This window comes from Oryctolagus cuniculus, chromosome 9 (assembly GCF_964237555.1).
Source record: "Oryctolagus cuniculus chromosome 9, mOryCun1.1, whole genome shotgun sequence".
NCBI classification, from domain to species: Eukaryota; Metazoa; Chordata; class Mammalia; order Lagomorpha; family Leporidae; genus Oryctolagus; species Oryctolagus cuniculus.
Genome location: NC_091440.1, coordinates 75,862,214 through 75,882,385, shown reverse-complemented (window position 1 = coordinate 75,882,385; position 20,172 = coordinate 75,862,214). Strand labels below are relative to the sequence as shown.

At 37.3% G+C, this 20,172-nt stretch overlaps 1 protein-coding gene across 7 annotated transcripts in view; it reads right to left on the bottom strand.

Annotated features, from left to right (window-relative positions):
• The window catches only part of TRPC4 (transient receptor potential cation channel subfamily C member 4), a 255,987-nt gene that overhangs the window by 24,832 nt on the left and 210,983 nt on the right, over positions 1-20,172 (bottom strand). For all 7 annotated transcript variants that reach the window (XM_051831769.2, XM_002721087.5, XM_070048964.1 and 4 more), the window contains 2 exons: positions 16,958-17,097; positions 4,578-4,891 (listed from right to left, as the gene is read on the bottom strand). In XM_051831769.2, the coding sequence (XP_051687729.2) occupies positions 4,578-4,891; positions 16,958-17,097 (454 nt within the window). The remainder of the gene's footprint in view (positions 1-4,577; positions 4,892-16,957; positions 17,098-20,172) is intronic.

Below are 20,172 nucleotides of genomic sequence, written 5' to 3'. Positions count from 1 at the left end.
CCCCTCACCAAGGATTGCAACCTTAACTTTATAAATAGAATAATTTCAGTGACTAAGTATTCGTATCTTTTAGTCACATGTTGTTCTTCATATGTTAATGAGGAAACAACCTGAAAATATGAAAAGAGCAGAAAGAAGCTTCCACTTGTAGGGGAAGGGAGAAGCACAGTGAGACACAAAATCGCCTGAATCACATTTTGTGCCCACCTGGAGATCAGAGTCACACAGGGCATTCTGGAAAAGTCATAGTTGAGGTAGGATTTGGAGAAAAGAAATAAAATACTGCCAAGTGGGAAGACAGAACACGTGCATTCCTGAACAAGGGAAAAACGACATGTTTGGGAATTTAAACCCATTAAAAAGTGCTGAGAGAAAGTGTCATTGAGGAATTGCAAACTATGAGACTGGAAATGGAGATTAAGGGCAGATGATTAAAGGATCTAGAGTGTCAGTCTAAGCAATGTGGCTGTATCCAGCAAGGAATGGGAAGCTGTTTGAATACATTGAACAAGGAGCCTTAGATGTTGATTTAGAGACAGGAGTGGGGAATGTCTGGCATATGGGCCACATAAGACCCACAAAACCATTTTGTCTGGCCTTACCAAAGACAACCACAGGTGGGACTCAAAATTCATTGCATCCTTAGCAGTTTAATTTTTCAATTGTTAATTTTGTATGGCCTGTGATTGACATTATAAATATTTTAATGACCTTTGCAGAAAAAACTTCCCTATCCCTGGATCATTCAGGAATAGGATGGAGGGCCTAGGAAGATTGTGAGACCCCAAGGGCATCGTGTGTGTGTGTGTGTGTGTGTGTGTGTGTGTGTGTTGGATTTAGGTCTGAGTAATGATCAAGAAAAGACAATGCCAAGATAATAAAGATCAGGTATAGATAGCCATTGACCACTCACCTGTGGAAGGGATGGGGGAAGCACAGATTTTGATTTAAGTCACTGGGTAGATTATGATAACACTGATTAAGAAAGGGAATTGAGAAGGAAGAGTAAGTTTCCAGAGACTGATGAGTTCTGTTTGAGTTAAAGTTACTAGGAGACATGTACAGAGAGGTGCCTGTAACTGTACAACTTGGGGATAGAGAGCTGTGCTAGTGACATGAACATGGACGTCTGTCGCTCCCCCTCTTCGTGGAGGAACGACACAGGACCCTGCGCTGTTCTTTCGTCTGCTCGGCCCTCCCCGGGTTTGCTGCTGGTTCTTCCCGGGTTGGCTACTATCCCTTCCACCTCCGTGGAAGGGCAGTTCCCCCTGGCCGCATTCCCCACTTCCGCAGGGGAGCGGCACACCGCCGGCCGGGTCTCTCGGGGGCTGCACGGGTTCCCTTAGATGTTCCCCATAGATGTTCCTGGTGCATGCCGTCTCTCTCCTCCTTTATAGTCCTCCGCCAATCCTAACTCGGCTGCCCACACGCCGAGTACGCTGCTCTCCAATCAGGAGCAAGTCCTACAGTTTATTGGTTGAACTGGAGGCAGCTGGGTAGAAGCTGTTTTCTCCTCTCCCAGCGCCATATTGTAGGAGAGCAGATGCATAGAATAAGTCTTAATTCCAGTAACTTAGTCTAGTCCGAGCTGCTCCCCACAGAGGAGAGCAGATGCATAGAATAAGTCTTAATTCCAGTAACTTAGTCTAGTCCGAGCTGCTCCCCACAGACGTCATCTCTTAGACACATAGGGTTAGATCCATGAGGACAGATAAGTTTTCATAGGAATATGGTTAAATAGGTCTGAGGTTAGTATGCTAGGGCAAGCCAGTATTTAAATACTATATTTAAAATATAATTATCAGAAAAAAGTGAGAAAGGTTAGATAAACAAGTATAATGGGCAAAATAGAATGGAAGTTAAAGTAAAACACATTCACAAAAAAGAAGTGTTAAACAGGGCCAAATTAAGCAGATACATTAAGTGCCCATAAGCAGTAGTGATAAGTAGGCGCTAGAGAATATTGACTAAAGTGGTTTTAGTGCAGTAATGGAAGCACAAGCCAGCTGGCACTGGAATGAAGAAAGAGTAAGAATTGAAAAGATATCTTTTTATAGACATCTTTTTGGAATTGATTGGATAAAAGGAAGGGGAGAAATAAAAATGGTAGCTAATGGAAATAGAGAATCAAAGTTCCTGCATGCTTTGTACCAAGTGGAAAGAGTGTTAGAGAAGGAACCTTGTGATACAGGTGATATAAAATACTCCACTATTAACAACAGTGATAAGGATAAGAAGAGTGGCTACTTTCTTGATGAAATGATATAATAGTCACCATGTTAGGGACTGCACATGAATTATCGTGGCTTTTAAGCCTGATATGGAATAAGATCTTGAAAATGAATATAACCTAAAATTTATGGAAGACACAGAATTACAGAAAGAAAATTGATGACCAACAAGAGTACAAAAATCAGATGTGGAGCAGGAGCCTTTAGGACACTGCACAATGATTGATGTCCATTACACAGAAACAGAGTCTTCCAGGGACAATGAACTGATGTCTAGTGCATTATCCTTAACAACACTAGAGATTAATAGCAATGTTTTATTTTTAATATTTTTAAGTAAAAATAAACTGTTACTTGCAGATTTATATTCCATTTTCTTGATAAACAGAACTCAAGTGGAATATCTGATTTATTTCAGCTGAATGATTTGGACTGATAATATTTGTGGTATCCAGTTATATATTGCCTTTGATGATAATGAAGGAAGCCATTTGTATGGACAAACCAAAACAATACAGAATCCAAACTATCCAATGCATTTGTTTTTGGAATATATTTATATTAGATATTTTGCATCACAGATTTTTTATCCATAGTCTTTTAGGACTGATGTCATAATTAGTTTTTACCAAGGAGCCAATAATGGGGTAAGAGAATTACTGGGAATTATAAGGGGTCATAAGTCAGGGCAGCAGTAGAGGTAGCCTTGTTGATTGCAGAAGAATGAAATAAGTGAGCAGCATTAAATCTTGGAACCAGAGTTTTTCCTAAAGAAAAGAGGACCTGGCAGGTAACAGAGCTCTAGGTGCAATGTCACAGTTCTTCCCAGAAGATAAAGCATGGAATCAGAAGGATATGGCAACAGACATAGATGGGGTAGTCTTGGCAAGGAGTTTGCAATCAGGGTATGCAAGAAAAAGTAATCAGTGAGTTGTGTAGGATGGAGCTGGGTAAAGAGCTCTGTGTCAGAAATCCAGGAGGCCAGCCAACACCTAGACAATACCCAGGAAGGGTGCTAAAGACATAATTCTCATTTATGAAAGGCAGGGTTGCTGAGATTTGACCATTATAAATTTCTAGTCCTAACTGTTCTGGAAAACGTAAAAAGTCAAAGACCAAAATGAGGGGATGGATAAGCTCAGATATCAAAACTGAGATGCCTTCCAAAGCTATGGTAACTAGAATGATGTCCAGTAAGAGCTTCCCCTGAATCCTCCTGCAGGAAGAAGACAAACAGGGCTGAGTGAGCTGGTCAGAAGAGGGGATAAGGAGCTGGGAAGAAGGGATAAAGTCACAAGGGGAGCTGGGACAAATTTTTGTTTCTTTTATCATTAGTGGTTTGTATCAGATGTAGCTCAGGCTGAGATTAAAATTTTACGTGTAAATAAACAAATGTTGATTATTCAAAATTAAGCTTTAATATTGAGATAGAAGATGAAACAAATGTGGAATTAATACAACAAGAGCATTTTGGCCCTAGTGTGTTTATTTTATGTGAAATTATTGTCTTCTTTAAAAATATTGTGCTGTATTACATTCCATACAAATCTATGATGGCCCAAGTAAGGTTTTTAAACATCACCCACAAATGACGTTATATTTACATGTGGTTACTATGTAGAGGAAAACCACAAAGTTTTTTGAATTATCTATTGGTTAACTATTTATCATGGTGGGAAGAAATGGACCCAGGTATGCAGAGGGGTGTTCTATGAGAGCTGCTCAATTGTGAAACACAGTGCTCAGGAGCCAGGGTGGCTGGCAAACTTGCTCATGAGAATTGCCTTGGCTTGACAATGAATCTTGCCTATTACTTATCCAGGTATAAGGGCATGGAAGGTTTTGTATACAGAATAATATGGCTATATAAGTCTTGCATTTCCATTTTGGATATTTTAGATGCTTAAATTTCTTTGTAGAGAACTAGAGAATAAGAGCGACTATTAAAGGACTGAAGGCCTTAGGAAACCATGAGGGAACTTTTAAAAGAACTTAGATTTTCTAACCTGATTGGTTTTACATATTTTCTATCTTTCAAAGTCTGAGTACTTGTAAGCTATCAATAGTACATAGCTTTCTTTTTTTATTCCAGATTCTTAAGGAGTATGAGGTCATTTAAAGAAAAGATGACTTTACTAAACCTTAAAATAAATGTACCAGGTATTTCTTTAATGTCAGAAGGGTTTATTTCTATTCAAAGACATGTTAATTCTGTTTTCTGCATTAAGAATAATTTTAATTCCCCATTTCCTTTGCAACCATTTGTCATAGGTTTTTTCAAATTCATGATGCAGTACATTCCAAATTCTGTTCAATGTTACCAATAGAAATGTGTATCCAACTTACGTTGAAAATGCATTATTCTGCTTTTCACATCGTATGCCTTTGCAGCTTAACCCTTTCGTTTCTTCATAATAGAAGTACAATTGATTAAGGCCATTTGCAAATGCTAGTAACACAAGGCAGTATATGAACAGAAACTTCAAAATGTCCAGGAGCATTCTTCCCAGAGATATTTGCAGAGGTCCCAGATGAGAATTTGCAGTAAATAGTGAGATCAGACGCAAGGAACTGAAGATGTTTGCAATAGCAAATAAAGCCTCAGCCACCAGAGTGGGATGCCACATGTCCCAAGATTCTCGTGGATTAAGAGCACTGTACTGGAGAAACAAAGGGGAAGTAAAACATACACATACATATGAAAATATCAAGTTCACACTCATGATGCTTTTTTAAGTAGAGCCAGCCACAATGGCCTATTGTCAGGAAGCTGCTGTTGTCCAGGCTGGTGATGGCTATATAAATCTATAAATATAAATCTATAAAAAATTTACTGATTTATCATCTTTGAGTTTCATTCAGGTGTGTTTTTTCATTTATAATTTTTGAGGATATATTAATTACAGTTATCCTTGAATTTTCTAATGGAGTTGAGAAAATGGAAAATATTATGGAGGAAATAAAACTCAGTCTTATTTTATACTAAGGAAAGGTAACAATATCATGATAGTAAGACAACTGTATTACAAAGGAAAAACATTAAATTTTGAAAAAAAAAACCAAATAAAATGACCTTACTAATTCCACACAATTGCCAATTATTGAGGAATACATGTAGAATAGATTGCTTTAAAATTAGTGGAAGTAGACATTTGTTGCTGTGGAAACAGAAAAATGATCACTATGGGCAAAATTAGCAGTGCTTTGTATCTGGGTTTTTCTAACTGTGTATATAGTCTAACTTAGAAATCACCCTGGTGGTCACTAAGTTAGCAATTTTTTAGCGTTAGGATGTAAGAAAATGCTACTATCTGAACATTCGTTAACAAGATAAAATATGTGACTCAAAAATATCCACTACAGGGACCGGCGCTGTGGCATAGTGGGTAAAGCTGCCACCTGAAGTGCCGGGATCCTATTTGGGTGCCAGTTCGAGTCCCAGCTGCTCCACTTCCGATTCAGCTCTTTACTATGGCCTGGGAAAACAACAGAAAATGGCCCAAGTCCTTGGACCCCTGCACCTATGTGGGAGACCCAGAAGAAGCTTGTGGCTCCTGGCATCGGATCTGCACAGCTCTGACCATTGCAGCCAATTGGGGAGTGAACCAGCAGATGGAAAACCTCTCTCTCTCTCTGCCTCTCCTTCTCTCTCTGTATATCTGACTTTCAAACAAAATAATTTTATCTTTAAAAAGTATCTGCTACATTAAAAGTTGATCAGAAATGATTTAAAGCATATGAGATCACTTAAAATTTTAGCTTTGAATTTTTAGTATTGGGCTTGAGCTGTGACACAGTGGGTTAAGCCACTGCTTGTGATGCCAGCATCCCATATCAGAGCATCTGATCAAGTCCTGGCTGCTCCACTTTCAATCCAGCTCCCTGCTCATGTGCTGAGAGGGCAGAAGTGGAAGCTGGCCCTTGTATTTGGGACCTTGCCAGCCATGATTGAGACCTGGATGGAGTTCGTGGCTCCTGGCTTCAGTCTGGCCCAGGCTAGGATGTTGTGAACATTGGAGAAAGAATTAACAGGTGAAAGCTCTTGTCTCTGTCTCTCTCTGTCTCTCCTCACCCCTTTGCCTTGAAAATACATTAATTAATTAATTAAAAAAGAATTTTAGATACCGAGACATATAAATAACTCAATGAAATATGTCCTTGGCATTAGTGAGGTAGATCTGTATCCTATGGTAAACAGGGTCAAATATATTCTGAAACCTTTGGTTGGATCTGTATTAAAACTCAATAATCAATCAAAATCTTTTCTTCATACATATTATTAAAAATATGTCTAGACAACAGGATCTTTTCCCTAATGATTATGGGGAAAACAAAGAAAGTTCTATTTCTGTATGAATCACATCAGAATATTTCCATTCTTTTTACAGTGCATTTTGCACCAAAGACCTCTACATATATTAATCAAGTAATTCTCCTTGAGTCTTTATTCATCTCCCTGGGGAGAAAACACATCACAATGTTCCGATCTTGTTCAACACTCAGACTCTTGCTTGATTGACAATTTAAAACAATCAAGTTTGAACAAGAAGCAAATTATTTTCTATTTTTAAATTTTGATAAATGTTCTTGAAAATTCCCACACATAGCTTCAGCATAAAATAGCTAATGATTGAAGATGCAGGGAGAAAAAAAATAAGTTTTTTTTCTTATTCATTGTATCAAGTTTCAGAGTGACTTTGGGATACCAAATACTACCTACTGCTGGCGCCACGGCTCAATAGGCTAATCCTCTGCCTGCGACGCCGGCACCGCGGCTTCTAGTCCCGGTTGGGGCACCAGATTCTGTCCCAGTTGCTTCTCTTCCAGTCCAGCTCTCTGCTGTGGCCCGGGAGTGCAGTGGAGGATGGTCCAAGTGCTTGGGCCCTGCACCCGCATGGGAGACCAGGAGAAGCACCTGGCTCCTGGCTTCGGTTCGGCCATTGTGGGGTGAACCAACGGAAAAAGGAAAACCTTTCTCTCTGTCTCTCTCTCTCACTGTCCACTCTGCCTGTCAAAAAAACATACTACCTAATTCATCCAGTCCCAGTTTTTATGATACCACCTTTTCCACCAAAAGTCCAAGATCACATTCAATTTTTACTCTCTTTCTTTACTTCTCTCTTGAAAGACACATGCATTTAAGTAGAGAACAACTCCCTCCATGTTTATGGATAATTTTATTTCTCTTTTTTACCTAACATAGCTTCAGCTGTATCTCAAAATGTAAAAAATATGGGACAACAAGCATTACTATAAATCATTTTCTTTGAATTTGCCATGATATATTATACAAAGCCATGAATATAGTCAATGCTCAGGAAATATTTTCTCCTGTCAAGTATTCATATTTCACTGAGGCAAACAGGCACAACTAATTATAATAAAAGTATTCTAAGAAATTAACAGAAAGTGCTATGGGAATAGTGGAGAGAAAGTGCCTAATTCTTTCCAGGATTTATGAAGCTAGGAATGGGCAGAGATTACATGTTTTCAAAGCTTTCGGGGCGATTTGAATCTATGGCTTGTCCTAGATATCAGAGCCAGTTCAGGGATGCTGGGCGCAGAATCCATCACCACATTTTGACCAAGTCTGGATGTATGCTGGACTTTCTTTGCTGAGAGCCCTTCTAAATTAATCATCTCAACTGGGACCCCAGAAATCATAAGAGGAAGTTTTTCCATTTCACTAATCATAATATGCTAGATTAGGCATAATATAATTACCTAAATTGAATTCAGAGTCTCACACTTCTGTGAATTGCTGGAAACAGTGCCACGTGAACCTGTTCATGATGCACACATTCGAGGCTTACTGCGCATAGCACCGCTGGCATCTAGGTTAAAGGATGTTTGAATAGCAAACAATCTTTGAAAACCAAAGACAGAGACCTCCCAAGAGACCTAGAAACATCTCCCGTAGAGACATCTGCTTACATTCTCAGGATAATAAACCTGGGAAGACAATGTATTTACTTTAGAATGTTAATGTCTTTCTCTCTCTTTTCCAGGGGAAAGATCGGTAGCTGGCTCAGCCACACCATATAAATTCTGAGATTCCTAGTTTCTGAGTACCTCTCCTGTGGTACCAACCCCTGAATGTGCAGGGTATATCAAATTGTCTCCTCCTGGGGGATTGGAGTGTGGTGAGTCAGTGCTAAGATTGTTACATAAGTAAATAATTTGTCTGTTCTCTGATCCAGAAACCTCATTCCCTATCAGGAATAAACAGAGATGTAAACATTGAATAATTATCTCTTGATTCATTCTTTCAAAGTTTTCCTTTTGAAATTTTCCTGTCACTGATATGTGCATCATTTTTTTACATTTTTACAAAGTCATTTTACCAAGTGATTTTTAAAATTCTTACAGTATATGAGGAACCTTTGGATTTGTAGAGAATGATTACAATTCTTCCTTCGTTAAATATATATTATGGGACTAGGATTGTGACATAGTGGATAAAGCTGCTGCCCACAGTGCTGTCATCCAATATAGGCGCCGGTTTGTATCCTGGCTGCTCCAATTCTGATCCAGTTCCTTGCTAATAGCTTTGGAAAAGAAACAGAAGATGGCCTAAGTGCTTGGAGCCCCCCACCTATGTAGGAGAACTGGAGGAAGCTCCTGGATCCTGGCTTCAGCCTGGCCCAGCCTCAGCTGTTGTGGCCATCTGGGGAGTGAACCATTGGATGGAAGATCTTTCCCTGTCTTTCCCTTTCTCTGCAGCTTTGACTTTAAAATAAATAAAAAAAATTAACATAAACATATATATATATATTTCCACATCTATCATCAGAAATTAAGACACTAATTTGAAATTTTAGACTCTACTATCTAAAAATTATTTACAAAATCCATACTCATTTTTCATCCTTGCATGTTGGCTTTCAACTTTTATGCTGTCTCTTCTCAGTATCCTTTGCAGACTCCTCTATCTTACCTGCTTCTTGAGTAGCTTTGTTTTTTTTTTTTGCATTTTTAATTGATATATAATATTTGTACTTGTATTTGGTATATAATTTCATAACTTAATGCCTGTACATATGGGAAGTGATCAAAGCTGGATGGCATTTGACATTTACATATTCTCAAATATTATCATTCCTATGTCTTAAGAACTTTTCAAACCTTCATTCCAGGTTATTATAAAAATGTGTAATCAATTGCTGACCACAACTACCCTGTTGTGTCCCTTACATATCGAGTCCCCATTTCAAGCCTATTTCCTCATTCTACTCACTTTCCTTTAAAGATGATTCCCAACTCCACACATCCATCTCAGAATTCTCACCTTGTAGTCCTATTTTATATTCTGTTGTGTCATTGACTTTTTCACTTCAATATTTCACAAGCATCTCAAACTCACAGCCTGAAAATGGAACTCATCACCTTTGTATTCTCAATCTTTTCTCCATTTATGCCTTCCAATCTCAGTGACTGGTAACAAATCACATAGATACCAATCTGAAGTTCGTACCATTATCTTTCCTTCCAAAATCTGACCATCTAAACCTAATTCTTAAACACTCGTATGTTGTTTACTTCTCTTGAACAGAACCTTTAGTGACTTAAAACAGTTCCTTTATTTCTCAGATATTACTATAATAGTCTACTAACTTCTGTCTGCTTTGAACTTTCTCTCTGCAATCATCTATTTTCTCTAGAATGATTTTTTAAAGGAGTTAATCAAATCATGTGTTTTCATATTCTACAATGATCATATTGTCCTTGAGGTGACATTCCAATTTCCCAACATGTCACACGAGGACTCAAAAGAATCTGAGTTCATACCTCCTTTAAGATTAATTCCTTTTAAGATTGATCTGTTACTTGTCCCTAGGTTAGTTCCCAATACTCAAATTTTAGTTCTGGTAACTCTTCAAATGAACCACACATTCTTACCAAAATACCTTTCCATGAATAGCCCTTTGTCTAGAATGAATTTAGGTTCTGATTATTCTGATCCTTCAATTGCTATTAATTTATGAAATAAATGTTGAATGCCTATTCGGCAGACACAATCCCACTGGTGCTGAATGAAGTTACAGTTCACGCAACATGGGCCTACAATATAGAGAAGAGGTCAGACAACCATTCATCAAGTAATACCAATGTTTCCCCTGAGATGTGCTCTCTGACCAAAGATGAGTGAACACTAGGAAGCTGCTAACTAAAGCTGGTAGCTCCGTGTTGTAGAATGACTGTTAAGGGAGATATAAAGAGCTATTCCAAAGACCTACTGAAAGCTTTCCTTTGACCACCAATTCGTCTTTCTCTCAAGTGTTTGCTTTTAGTCTATACCTACCTTCGCTGAGTTTTGTCCCACATCTTATTTTCTATTCAAAAGCCTGTTTAAGACAACTTCTACTTTTGTGAACCTATGCAACAGAATATGAACCTTTGGATTACTTACCAATTTTTCATGAAGGGAGTTTCATGTAATGTATTTTTAAGTGTTGGATATTGAGTAGAGAGCTTTCTACATGATACGAGCTCAAAAAGGCTTGTAGGTAGAAGAATCATACACATTTTCATAGGCATGGTTAGAGAAGGATGATCACTTGAAAAATGTGAGTAGCTTGAGGTTGCTTGGAACACATAGGGTTTAGGAAAATGAGAAGGATCTAAGTGGAAGTAGGAGCCAGGTCTGATATTATTCACAGAAGTATTTTGAGAGGAAGATGAATTGAATCATAACCATATTTTCATGAATGTGTAAAAAATTATATTAGCTCATTTTTATATAATCTGTAGTCTCTGAAGCACATTTACAAAAACCAAATAATCAGTTGAAATGAGCAAATGCAAATTGATATAAGATGAAAGCACTTGTAAGATTAAATAGAATGCATGCTGATTTTTATATAAGGAGTTATCAGAAAGTTTATGGAAAATGTATATTATGAAAAAGTATGCATGGGTCGGCACCGCGGCTCACTTGGCTAATCCTCTGCCTGCGGTGCCGGCACACCAGGTTCTAGTCTCGGTTGCAGTGCTGGATTCTGTCCTGGTTGCTCCTCTTCTAGTCCAGCTCTCTGCTGTGACCCGGGAAGGCACTCGCATGGGAGACCAGGAGGAAGCACCTGGCTCCTGGCTTTGGATCGGCAGCCATTTGGGGGGTGAACCAATGGAAGAAAGACCTTTCTCTCTGTCTCTCTGTCTCTCTGTCTCTCTCTCTCTCTCACTATCTAACTCTGCCTGTCCAAAAAAAAAAAAAAAAAAAAAAAAAAGAAAAAGAAAAAGTATGCATGAATTAAAAAAAATTTGCACCAATATAAACTTAACTTTTAATTACATTTTCCATTAACTTTTTGAGGTTCCCTCCTTTCTTCCTTTTCCACAATTTCATAAATAATAAAGTAGTGAATGTTAATTAAGGAAGGTATAAGAGTTTATTCTTTGGTAGATCATTCTTATTAAACAGGTGGATTCAAAACTCTACAACTCTCTGCCATAGAGCCAAAGTCTATCTCAGAAAATCTCACACTTCAGGAAATTGATGGCAGTTACATCACTTACAAAATGGAAACAATATTTGTTCCATTTCTAGCTGACAAAACAATGGATCAATGAACTATACAGTTAGAACTTTTTATAAGAATAATGCCATATTTAAAAATTTCGTAACTTAAAACCAAATGCTCTTATTCATAGTAATTGATTTTTGAAAAAAATGCTCTTTAAATAAAACAATGGAAGAAGTATTAAAGTATAATAATTTCTACCAAAGGATTGAAGAGAAAACTTCTCCAAATGGAAAAGGGGCCGAGTGCTAGTTAGGAAAGTAAATTACCATTTATTACTGTGCCCCTAGGCAACAACAAGCTCTGATTCAATAATACTTCACACATAGTGAAAAGAGGAAATGATTAACAAAATTACCTCTTAAGGATTATGAGCAAATTTTAAAATACCGAGAGTCCATAACTTAAAAAAATGCCAACAAGTCAAAGGTATTTAAAGGAGAATCACGAAACCTGGCATGTAAAGAAATGAATATTGAAGTCATATATATTTTTGTGCTCTGTTTTTTCAATGAACATTATAATGTTGCTTCATTTTATACAGCAATCAAAGGAAACTACAATATAAATATGTATATAAGAAAAATATTCCTTTCTTATATTAGAAACACACACAAATACACACATATATGACTCTAATATAAGAAAAGAAATTTGAGGCATAGCTCAAAAAACTGGTTCCAGATTACTGTACATAAAAAGCAATATAGCCGGCACCACGGCTAACTAGGCTAATCCTCCGCCTTGCGGCGCTGGCACACCGGGTTCTAGACCCGGTCGGGGCGCCAGATTCTGTCCCGGTTGCCCCTCTTCCAGGCCAGCTCTCTGCTGTAGCCAGGGAGTGCAGTGGAGGATGGCCCAAGTGCTTGGGCCCTGCACCCCATGGGAGACCAGGAGAAGTACCTGGCTCCTGCCATCGGATCAGCGCGGTGCACCGGCCGCAGCGGCCATTGGAGGGTGAACCAATGGCAAAGGAAGACCTTTCTCTCTGTCTCTCTCTCTCACTGTCCACTCTGCCTGTCAAAAAAAAAAAAAAAAAAAAGGCAATATAAGCAGTAGTCAAGCCAATTGTGAATTCAGAGTCCAAACTCTACCATGCCCTTGTTTGTGTGTATTTTAAAAAAAATCTCCCCAGTAGTGAAAGAACTGTAACAGAATGGATGCCATGGACCGAACTGTGTCACTCTTAAATTTATATGTTAGATTCCCTCATGTGATGGCATTTACATAAGGTACCTTTGTGAATTAATTGGTTTAGATGAGCTCACAAGTGTGGGCCCCTAGGAAAAGAGCACCAGAGAATTCACATGCTCTCTCCTGCCCCACCATTTGAAGGCATAACATATGTGACTGGATTTTGTTCCATTTGTGCACTCTGTCAGCTATAAGGAAGAATCTGCACAGTGCCGGCTGAGGCCCTAGTAACAGCCTCCTGACAATTCTCCTAAGTGCAATAGAAGTAACTCTCATTTACTACAGAACAGTATTAGGATAAGTCTATGCACTTCATACATCATCATTTAAAGCAATGGCTTTTTTTTTTAATTTGACATGTAGAATTATAGATGGAGAGAGATAGAAAGAAAGGTTCACTCCCCAGATGGCTGCTACGGCTGGCGCTGTGCCGATCCGAAGCCAGGAGCCAGGTGCTTTTTCCTGGTCTCCCATGCGGGTGCAGGGGCCCAAATGCCTGGACCATCCTCCACTGCCCTCCCGGGCCACAGCAGAGAGCTGGACTGGAAGAGGAGCAACCGGGACTAGAACCTGGTGCCCATATAGGATGCCGGTGCTGCAGGTGGAGGATTAACCAAGTGAGCCACAACGCCGGCCCCCATACATCATCATTAATTACTCACATATCTTGTGGGATTTTATCTTTTAAATTATTTCTAAAATCCAATCTTCTACCAGCTTCCTCTACGTACACCTCTCTGTTTAAGTCATTCATAGTTACCTGAATCATTCTCTGCTTAAATGTCATTAATGAGTCCTATTCATATATAGGTTAAAATTCAGATTCTATAGTAGGATGTGGAAAGCCCTTCCCTTCTTGCCATCTCCCCATTTCCAGGATCATCCCTCAAAGATTTAACTCTGCTTTAAATATCCCAACTTTTGCACCATGCATGTTTTCTCTCATGAATGCTCATGCATATTCATGGGCATGGTAGATGTATATTTGCTGAGCCTTCTGTATATATTGATGCTATTATGATAAAGGTTACTTCCTTTCTCGATCCTACCTTAGCACCTGTTGTAGACCTTACCATATTGTAAGTCCTTGTATATACAATTTTTTCTTTTATCTGTCTGACTGTTAGCTACTTAATGGCAGGGCCTACATCTCAGGAATCTTTGCATTTACAGCAACCAGATCAAAAGTTAGTTCCCTAGTGTGCTCTAACAGATGTGTATTGAGCAAACTGGCTACTTGATCCACATTTAACTGTTTCCCATATTTATATAATAATGCATTTTTGCAAGAACCAGATTCTAAAGTAATTTTGTTATTACAATTTAGTCTTAAAAACTGCATGTTAGAACAAAAATAAAGGATGGATTAATGAGTTAGTATGATGACATATGCTTCAGTGGTCATTGCTCTTCACAGATAATAGAAATGAGGCCCACATTAAATAATTCGCCTGAATGACAGAGATTCAATATAATAAGGGCAAGGGTGAATCCAGACCTCAAATTCTTTTTTTAAAAAAATAGAGTGAATGACAAGGCACAGTGAAGATAATGCAAAAGGCAAGTACAGTAGACTCAGTACATGATAAAGGAGAGGAGTGAAGGAGAACAAGAGTTGGTATTGTGGTGTAGCGGGTGAAGCCACAACCTGCACGCTGTCATCCCCTGTGGGCGCCAGTTTGTTTCCTGGCTGCTCCATTTGGATCTAGCTCTCTGATAATGGCTTGGGAAAAGCAGGGGAATATGGCCCAGGTGCTTGGGGACCCACCATCCACGTGACAGACCTGGAGTAAGCTCCTGGTTCCTGGCTTTTCAAGGCCCAGCCCTGGCTGCTCTAGTCACCTGGAGAGTGAAGATACACGATCTCTCCCTCTGTCTGTCCCTCCATCTATCTCTATAATTCTGACTTTGAATAAACAAGCAAGTATTTTTAAAAAAAGAAGAAGCTGTAACAACAATGAGTGTTTACTCTGTGATAGTCACAAATATATCAACTCATTTGCTTCTTTTTTTTTAATTTTAATTTTTTATTTTTATTTTTTTGACAGGCAGAGTGGACAGTGAGAGAGAGAGACAGAGAGAAAGGTCTTCCTTTTGCCGTTGGTTCACCCTCCAATGGCAGCCGCGGCCGGAGCGCTGTGGCCGGCGCGCTGTGGCCGGCGCATCACAATGATCCAAAGCCAGGAGCCAGGTGCTTCTCCTGGTCTCCCATGCGGGTGCAAGACCCAAGGACCGGAGCCATCCTCCACAGCCTTCCAGGGCCACAGCAGAGAGCTGGACTGGAAGAGGAGCAACCTGGACAGAATCCGGCGCCCCATCCGGGACTAGAACCCAGGGTGCCGGCGCGGCAGGCAGAGGATTAGCCTATTGAACTGCGGCACCAGCCTATATTTTAATGTTAGTTGGATATTATATGCATAGAATTTTTTTATCTAACAGCATTCAGGCAATAATTTGAAAGTATTTATTAGTCTATATAAGTATGCACAACATAGTTGTGACATATGAAAAAGTAAGTGCACCACATATAAGCACTATTTAAGTACAATAAATGCAAATATCATATATCTTAGCTTCAATAATACCTATGGAAAACAAAATTCTTTCTGAATTCAGCTTCACAATTCTTCAAGTTGTTGAATAAGGTTTTTCAAGACAATGGTCTTCAAAATGTCTTCCTTAGATCAGTATCAATATCACCAGAGAATTTATCAAAAATGCAAATTTTGACCTTTCCCTACTATTACTAATTTAAAATCTGGGGATGAAGAAAAGAAATGTTTTGAAAAGTTTTCCTGGTGATATTTTTGCACCTGGAAGTTTGAGAAGAACCACTACTGTCATATAATACCAGAAATTTATAGCAGCGCTGGGACACACACACACACACAAGTACAGAAACTTCTTAATACAAAGAGCATAATTACAGAGGAAAGGGGATGGGCCAACTAGGCACATATAAATAGACTGTCCACTTCATAGCTAGAGGTATAATCACCTTTGGTTAAAATACTACCTTCTGCTCTTAATAAGTTCTTCAAGGTCATTAATTTCAATTCATAAAGGTAAAGTAACTAAATTTTGTTTCTACTCTTAACAAAAACTGACAGAAATTGCTTTTCCCTATTATTTTGGTGAGAATGAGTAGCATTTTAATCGAACAAATTCTGGAAACTATAGTCTCCAATTTTGAGTAATTTTGATTTCTGAATATTGCACAAACAGATCATCATTTTAAGAAGTAGACAATGTGAAAAAGTTTTAAATTTCATACTTTAAATTGCATGCATTAAATTCAGTAATCATTTTAATACAATTTTTAAAGAAAGAGGAAAAGAAATAAGGAAAAAGGAAAACACAATGGGAAGAAAATATGTCTTTGGCTTAAAAAAATTCTCCAGAGTACAAAATAATTGCAATTGTCATTTCAGAGAAAAAATGTTTTATGTAAATTATGTGGTAGGGGATAAGATTGATGTTGTACAAAATCTGGGGGAGTAATGGGTGTGTAAGTCTTCAAGCAATGTCATGTTGAATGGGATGAGGAGAAAAAAATTATATTCTGCTCTAATTATATCAAACTGCATCAGTTAAACTGAAATAATAACTTCAATGCTTTGAACAAGTAATATTTTGATCTATGAAATTTTATCTATTAGTTATAAAATAAAAATAGATTTTACTTGCCAAAATTTGAGCACTGTTTGAGATAGAATTTCATTAGAAATAAAAAGGATTACACATGCAAATAGCTACTGTAAACAAGTTTGAAGCATCATTCTATTTGGATGCAACAGAATTGGCTAATAACTTCTAGCACTCATGGAAATTTATTTTGTGATTGTAGATTATGCTTTATCTATGTATTTTATACACTTCTATAATATTATAAATTGATGCATATTACATATGGACAAAACTTTAGACAATATTATTTAAAAATTAATGGTAATTATGAATATATCTAATTTTCAGAGCTTATGTTTTACCAATAACATACATAATAATTACCTTTACAAATGCGACAATTTTCAAGGAGATTGTTGCTAAGTATAAAGAATTCATCACAAAATCCATTAGATTCCACCAATCATGGATATAATCTTGAAGTCCGCCGTCCCACATCTGCTTAATTTCTCCCCATATGAAACCTGTAATTACAAAAATATTCATGCTAAGTGTGATTTCCAGAAACGTCACTCAAAAAAGAAAATGTAGCTTCACAATTACAGATCTTGAAGCAAGAGACCTTATAGTTACACTAGATGCAACATCTATTTTTGTAGGTAATTATACTGATCCCCAGCCATCTTTTAAGATTTTCAGGACATTAAGCTAATTTTGTAAATGTCATTAGGAGAGCTTCATTTTCTTTCAAGCACTTCATAAAAATCACAAGAATGTGTAATTTTTGAGTTAACAGTTTCTCTATAATTATTTTTTCCATTGGATAAAGTTCTAACATTCTTTTGTAACAAAATGTTATGAGATGTATTTTTTCTCCCAAGTCAAAATGATTCAAAGATGCATGAAAGAAAAAAACATTGTATCTAGCAAACAATTGGTTTCAGATTATTCATCAGGGTGCCTTGTCATGTTTCCATAAGCAGGAAGTTCCTTCCAAGACCGATTTCATCAGCAAAAATATGGTTCTAACATTCATGGTAATTAATTAAAGGATCTTATATCCAGCAGTATAGTTAAAGCTATTTCTTGAGAAATTATAATTCCTTTTCCTTTATTCTGATCACAGTTTTTATAGGTAATTCTTGATTTTCAATTTCTATGAGGTACTTACAAAATGTTAGTATAGTTAATTATTTTATTCCTATAATCTTATTACAAAGTTATAACACTAGTTTTATAGTTTAATGATGAGAGAAAAATATCTAGAACCAGTACTATTATGTTGATAATCTGATATTATAATTACATAAATACAACAAAATAATGATCATTGAGAATATAAAAAGTACATGCACACTTCAGTACCTGCTGAGGATTAGAAAATCAGAAAGAGTATTACTTCTACACTAAAAGCAAGAAAAAGTCAAACTGTAAAATCTTAACCTTGCATGTATTTATCAGAGGTAAGAATCAGAGATCAAAGTTCAAATAAGATAATGTTTTTTTTTTCAAAAAGTGACGGAGTACAATACAAGAGACACTAACACAAAACTATAGAGTAAGAAGAATTCAGAAAAATTTTTACGATGAACTTCTAAAGACCAAGTGTCAAGTAACATGAGAAAATAGACACCTGGGATCCATAAACTTAAGGGGCGTTTCCATTGCTAACATGCTCTTCTCCATGGATCCCAGCCACCGAGAGATTATAGTGCAAACCTGGAAGAGCAAAGAGTTTGCTACAGCGAAGAAGGCACAAAGTTCTACCCAGGTTACTTTCTGTTAGGGAGCAAAACACCTTAGTTTATGAAAGAGGCGTGAATCAACCCTGAGCCTTAAATTTGTGCCAATCTCACTAGAGGTTTGCTACCACTGAGGGAAGGAAAAGTTCTTACACATAACTTGCAAAGTTTGACTGCATGGATACGAGTTGGGAACACTGAGAAAGCTCCATCTCTAACGTCTACACATAAGCCTGTGCACGTCTGACCGTGACTGGGACATCAGAAAGTCTTTCTGCCGTGTCATCGATAGGCTGACATCAAGTAACAACCAGAAGATGACAACCACAAGAGGAGGGGGTAAAGAGTGTGTAGAGACCCTTACGAAGCACAGAAAAGGTCAAAGGCTATGGGTGGAGAAGGAACGTTGACAATAATTTTCCCCACCTAGGCAGAAGTGTATGGTGCACAGAAATTGCTTATGGCAGCAATAAAATCCAAACCCAACTCAACTCATGATTATATTGCTGCAGATTCCTGCAGTAACATTCTAACAGAAGAGGTATATAAAATTCATGCGTGAACATTATCTACTTCTGCCACTAGTCTTCATAGGTAGAATAAATAACCCTGCAAAACATACATATACATACATGTGTACACAAACATACACACACACACCCTATCAAGATGCATCATATTCAAACTGCCAATAACAAAAAAAAAGAAAAGAAAAAATTGTTAGCAACAGACATGAAATAGCAATTAAAAAGACACTGGACACTGCATACAAAAGAAGAAAGAAGACTGATGGTAAACCTTGGTCTAAACTACACAAGACAAAAGACAACTGAGTCACACTTAAAAAACCTGGGGAAAAAAAAGTCAACCCATATTCTATACATAACAAAAATTAAATAGGACTGAAGGCTTTTTGCTAGACAATCAAAATCCGAGACAACATTTTAGTATCAGATTCATGCTATATGAAATGCTGAAGAAATGTTTACAAGGCAAAAAGTGTATGATACTGGATACATTCAGATTTGTAAAAATAAATGAAGATGTAACTCTAAAAACAGTTAAATTGAAAACAAATATGAAAGATATTTTTTCTATTTCTGATTTCTCTAATGAATAATTGACTGCCTAAAGCAAAAATAACAGCTATGTCATGACTTATATATATTTAAGTGTAAAATGTGTGAACACATTAGTACAGAAGTTTAAATTAGAAGCATGCTGTCATAAGGTACTTTCATTGCATTTAAGACAGAATAATAGTTCTTTATGTTAGAATTCCATGAATTAATGTTTTATATGGATGCTTAGGGCACTTCTAAAAATATTTTAAATGTGCTAGAAATGTAAACATACAGCAATGTAAAATAATAGAATAACAGGCAGGAACAAAACATAATTCGCCAAAGAATTGATGGAACAATTTGGGAAAACAATGGTTATGGGGTGGATTTTTCAATTAATCAATATCAATTGAATGAAATGCATGATCTAAGTACACTCATGAGAAGAAAGATATGGTTATGTAGGATACAAATGCAGTACACAACTGGATCACAATTCATTTATAGGTTAGAAATAAAGGAATAATAAAATTATAACACAAAATATTAAAACAAATCATGTAACTGTTAATTAACAGTACATATATTTCAGAAGAAGGAATGCTGCTCGGTGTGTAGAGGGATCTGGCATAAAAATAAATTGGTTGATTCACTGAGAATCAGACAGAGCAATCCTATACGTGATTTCCTATATATGCAGTTAACAATATAACCTTATAATACAAATTGCCACATTTATTTCTGAGAATTAAAAAAAGAACAGTGCAATTATAGTTGGAGACTTCAACATTCT